This window comes from Drosophila persimilis, unplaced genomic scaffold, assembly GCF_003286085.1.
Source record: "Drosophila persimilis strain 14011-0111.01,24,50 unplaced genomic scaffold, DperRS2 tig00000798-arrow-arrow-pilon, whole genome shotgun sequence".
Lineage (NCBI taxonomy): Eukaryota > Metazoa > Arthropoda > Insecta > Diptera > Drosophilidae > Drosophila > Drosophila persimilis.
The window spans coordinates 1,223,137-1,228,609 of NW_020825355.1; the positions used below are offsets into that span (position 1 = coordinate 1,223,137).

The 5,473-nt window shown below is 46.9% G+C and overlaps 1 protein-coding gene across 1 annotated transcript; it reads left to right on the plus strand.

The window, feature by feature from the left end:
- The first annotated feature begins 363 nt into the window (after positions 1–363).
- LOC113566607 (ubiquitin-conjugating enzyme E2 L5) lies at positions 364–1,104 on the plus strand. Its single transcript, XM_026993008.1, has one exon. The coding sequence runs from the start codon at positions 466–468 to the stop codon at positions 1,006–1,008; it is 543 nt and encodes a 180-aa protein (XP_026848809.1). The 5' UTR covers positions 364–465; the 3' UTR covers positions 1,009–1,104.
- Positions 1,105–5,473: the final 4,369 nt, after the last annotated feature.

Below are 5,473 nucleotides of genomic sequence, written 5' to 3' on the forward strand. Positions count from 1 at the left end.
ATATGCCATCGCAGTGGCAGTGGCAGCGACAGGGGCAGGGGCAGGGGCCAAGGAACAGTGGCAGGACGACACCGAAAACCTGCAGCTTGGCCATAAAACGGCTTTTCATTTGTGAGAGGGTATTGCCTCTGGCTACTACACTGGCATGGCTTTGGCTTTGGCTTTGGCTTTTCCTTGCCTCATGCCACATTCGCTTTTGATCCTAATGTGCTGCTGTCAGTGCCTGTCGACGTCAGCGACGGCCGCGACGGCGGACTCTAGCCGGCTATTTCGGGGATTAATGTCGAATGTGAAAGGATTTTTGTGCCATACATTCAACTAGAACTCGCCCCCGTCCCCGTCCCCAGTAGCCTGTGCCGAAAACGTTAACGAAATCCCTTCAGTAAGCAGCTCCCGAAACGGAGAGAACATTTCACACTTTGAGATACAGCTGGAAGAAACCGGAAAGCAGGCCCCGAAAGCAGCATGGCCAAGCAGGAGGAGCCCATCATGGATGGGCCCAAGCGGATGCAGAAGGAGCTTAAGCTCATGATAGAGGATACGAAGCTGCCGCAGCTCCGCTGCCTGGAGGTGGAGCCCAATAACATATTCAAGTGGTACGGCCTGCTGATGCCCGTCAGTCCGCCGTACGACAAGGGGGCCTACAAGCTGGAGATCGACTTCCCGCAGCAGTATCCGTTCAAGCCGCCGCGGCTCCACATCAACACCAAGATCTACCATCCGAATGTGAACGAGCGCGGACAGGTGTGCCTGCCGATACTCGAGACCGAGCACTGGCTGCCCACCTCCCGCATCGAGTCGGTGCTCAACTGCCTGCTGGCCACCATCAACGACCCGCAGCCGGACAATGCCTGGAGCATGGACATGGCCAACGAGTATCGGAACGATCACAAGAAGTTCTTCAAGATAGCCGACGCCTGGGTGGACCGCTACAGCGAGCATCGGCCCACCGATGCCGAGCTGAAGGCGTTCGATCGCAAACGGAAGAAGGCAATGCAGAAAAATTAGTTGGCAGGGAACCCGGGGGAGGGGGGCCTAAAATCTGGACTTTTTTGCCATCGATAGTTATCGAAAAATATACCAAATTATCTAAATTATCGAAAACTATCGATATTAATTATGCAAATTATAGAAATTTATCGATGAGAGTACTCCGAATTTCCCTTTGTAGCTAATAATAATCGATAACACATCGATTACAGCACTAAAGCATTATTCGAAGACTGATTATCGGTCAAACGATTATTTATCGATTCATGGGAATCGCTTGGACAGATTTCTTGAGCTACGAATAATCGATAACATATCGATTAAAGCTATTTTGTGCTCTTAACCATTATTTGAAGACTGATTATCGGTTTAACGATTATTTATCGATTTTCTGCTCTTAACCATCATTTGAAGACTGATTATCGTTTTAACGATTATTTATCGATTCATGGGAATCGCTTGGACAGATTTCTTGAGCTTCGAATAATCGATAACATATCGTTTGAAGCTATTTTCTACTCTAAACCATCATTCGAAGACTGATTATCGGTTTAACGATTATTTATCGATTCATGGGAATCGCTTGGCCAGATTTCCCGAACTGCTTGCCTCCTGCCTGCCAGCATTAGACCATCTAATTGGTATTCCCCCGTACAGTAGGCCCCCAAACAGGATGGACACTTCTGTTCGAAGCCCGCTGTGAGATAAATCATTTGGCTAACAGAAGCAGGAGTGTCACTGCCACTGCCGCTGCCCCACTGAGTAGTAGCAGCTGCCCCACGCGGTGTCTGGGTTTGCGGCACAGCGAGCGGGCGACATTAGCCAGCATTTGGTACTGGGAGACGGAGACGGAGACGGGCAACCGTCATTGTCAGTGGCATATCATCATCATTCGCCCCATCATACGCATCCGCATTCGCATTTGGGGCTACGCATTCAGCCTCATCCCACATCATAGTTTTCTTTGGGGGCGTGGGCAGTGTGGAGCGGTAGGGGGGTAGGTGGGTAGGGGGGTAGGGGGGAGTCGCGCACTGAAAATCTCTGCTGCTGGTCCCGGGGTCATATAAATTTCGGCAATGAATGAATCAACTTTACGAACATCGAGAGAGAGAGGACACATGTGACTGCTTTACGGTCCTGGGTGCCCCTGTCCCCCCTGGCCCCCTGTCCCTTACCTCCTCGTTCCTTTCTTGAGTGTTTCTCCTCCCGATGTGTGTGTGTGTGTGTGTGTGCATTTTATGTGCTCGTGTGTGTGTTTTGGGCAGTTCACTTGATATGCTCACTGCCCGGGCTGTGTCCCCTGTCCCCCTGCTGTTTGGAGCCTGGAACTTGGACTTGTCAATGGCAGGAGACGGAAATGGGAAAATAGGGAGTGGGGGTGGGGGTAGTATGGGGGCGTGTGGGGAAAGTGGAAAGTGGCAAGTGGCAGTTTGGCAGTAGGGCATGTGGGGCCAGGCACCACTGATGCCGGGACTATAAGCTGCCACTATAATTACAGCAGAGGCCAAAGGCATGGAGATACTCGTATCAAAGCCAGGGCTAAAGATATTTGTATCTAGTTTCTTTACTGCTGGATTTAGTGCCCAAAGAGGAGGCGAGGGAGCAGGAGCAGGAGCAGGAGCAGAGACTGTGGATGGATAGATAACTGGTGTCCAAGAGCAACCATTGTGAAGATGGATTACCATGGAGGCAGCGTCGACAGTTTTTGTTTTGTTGGTTCTTTTTTTCTTTCCCGTCCATGTGCATGAGATGGTGTGTGTGTGGCATGTGGCATGGTGTGGCGTGGGGCGTGGGGCGTGTGCCAGTGCGTGTGTGTCTTGTTAAAACTGCCAACTGATTATTATCACCTTCCGAGGACTGACTGCCAGAGACCCAGTCATTGACACCCATTTCTAGGGGTGGGAGGCTCTTCTTCTCTTTCTGTGGCTGCCGCCCGAATCTCTGTCACGCCCAGCGCCCTCTAGTGGCTGTCACTGGCAGAAGTCGTTTGCTGTTTGCTTTCTTTCTTGTCTTTCTTTCTCTTTCTCTGATTCTGTTTCTGCTTTTCCACTGCTTTGGCCCACAGTTCATCTCCTTGTTTCTGTTTCTGTTTCTTCATCTGCTTCTTGTACTGCTTCTTGTACTGCGGCAATGAATCGCAGTTTTTGATTAGCTACAGCCACAGCAGGCAGCCCTGACGGACGAGTGCGGTGGGGCGGCAGCCCTGACAGACCACTGAGGTGGGGCGGCAGCCCTGGCAACCCTGGCAACCATTTCTTTGCTTTTTTTCTGGTCTCTTCTCTCTTTTTTTTTTTTGGCATATTTCCGTCGCACTTAATTACAGTTGTATTTTATGTTTACGTTTGCCTGCGGGAAATGAAATTTTTCACATTTTCACAGATCAAAAATTTGGACAATTTTTTTGAAGAATTTAAGAGCTTTAATGTGGAAATTTATGGAAGATAAAAATAGGCAAAAATTTCTTGGAAATAAATACTTTTTCGCTGCCAGAATTAGAGACATTTTTTCATAGAGAATTTCAAGAAATTTCATTGAAATTCTGAACCTTTTTTTGCATTGGGCTTAGAGGGGAAATCACGCCGTAAATTCATAAGGAAATTAAACTAAAATTAAAACATTAAACGGTTCCAAATATGGAAACCTATCAATTTAATAGAAACACTTAAAAATTAATCCCATTAAAATAAATTCATGAAAATTCGTTTAATTTTGGGTTTTGTTTAAATTAAAGCCAATTTTTGATTTGCATTCCAAAAATTGGGTGTAATAATGCAGTAAAAATTGTCGATCGATTTTTGCAATCATAACGGGGGCTCGACCAGGAGAGGGGGGTGGGGGGGTTCTGTTCGAACAATTTACGACCTGCGACCCATAAAATATGCAGCTTATAAATGGCATAATTTATACACGCACACACACACACACACACATAGATACAGATGGACAAACAAAGTCAGATGGAGATACGAGGCCTTGTTAATTCTGGGTTTTTGGGGATCGTTTGTGGAGGGGGATGGTGGCGGGGTGGAGGGTCTTTGGGTGTATGCATGCCAAAAGTGGCTTACCGTACAAGTAAATAAATTGTGTGCCGCAGGCGGCTCCACAGATGCAGATGCCAGATACAAGATAGAAGCAGCAGGCGGAAAGAGAGAGAGCTTACCAGAGAGAGACAGAGAGAGAGAGAGAATTGTTGTTGTTGTTGCTGTTTCTGCCGTGTGCAGTGCTTGTAAAACCAATAAAATCAATTAAAAGGCACTCAACATGCAAACAATTATATGCAAATTTATTTATACACGAATACACAAGCACATGTTCCGGCTGGTGTGTGTGTGTGTGTGTGTGTGTGTGTGTGTGTGTGTGGGCAGGGCAGACAAGCAGAAAGAAAACCAAAGAAAAGCATAGAAGGCAAGGGAAAACAGTAACTCAAAACATTCTATGATCGGAGTAGTCGAGGCTTTTGATACCCTGGTAGATCAATCAATCAATCAAACCGATTGCATATTAGATGTTATTATTAATAAATAAGGAGGTTTTTTTATACAAAGGTAATCTGTGGTACGTGTAGCGCGTAATGCGGCAGCATTCCTCGGTCGGTTTGTGTTTCAGCCAGGGACAGGATATTCTCTCTAAACTGTAATTTGCAGGGCCTTTTTTCCTAGAAGTATTGTATGTAGACACACTTATGGGACCAAAAGTAACATGATATTTTTCTATATGTAGCAAACTGTGTTTAAAAATAAGAATACCCTCGGCAAAGGGTATCACGGCAGAGCAGAGTCAAAGCACAATCAAAGCCAGCGTCAAAGCAGTGCCGAAGTCAAAGTCAAAGCTAGCATAAAACGGTTTTTGTATTTGCATATGCAAGAAAAAGCAAGAAAAAACAAGAGGGGAAAAAAAAACACAAAAACCAGCGACAAGAACAATCCTGCAAATAAACAACAAACGAGCCAGGGAAAAGGCGCAACAAAAAAGGGAAATAAAAATAGTCAAAGGCAGAAGAGGGACAGAGACAGGGAGAGTAGCAGCGACAGAGGCAGCAACAGTGGCGGCAGCGGGCAGAGGCAGTGGCAGCGGGCAGCGGCATCGGGCAGCGAAGTGAACCTGTTGCGCAGCACACCACAACAAAAACGCATGAAATAAACAGCAACAATTACAGAACAGTAGAAAAGAGAAGAGACTGGAAGAGAGAAGAGAGCGGGCTCGGTACGGGATAGAAACAGGTCCGAACAGAATACGACATGCACAATTTAAGCCAAACAGGAGAGCAGGAAGTGCTTTAAAGGCAACGGTAAGTGGTAAATGGAACAACAGGCAGGGAAACAAACTGAAATGGAACATCAACAACGGACCTGGGACCCGAAGAGCACAGCTCCCAGACCAACAAGTAAACCGAAAGAGAGCAGCTGCGAAAACTGACAGCAAGAGCAGGGACCAACAAGTGCAGTAAAGAGAGCGGATTGAAAGCAAAGTTTGAGTGCAGCGA

What these genes read in the sequence shown, in the direction of transcription:
- LOC113566607 (XM_026993008.1), top strand. Translation starts at nt 466, where the DNA reads ATGGCCAAGCAGGAGGAGCCCATCATGGATGGGCCCAAGCGGATGCAG.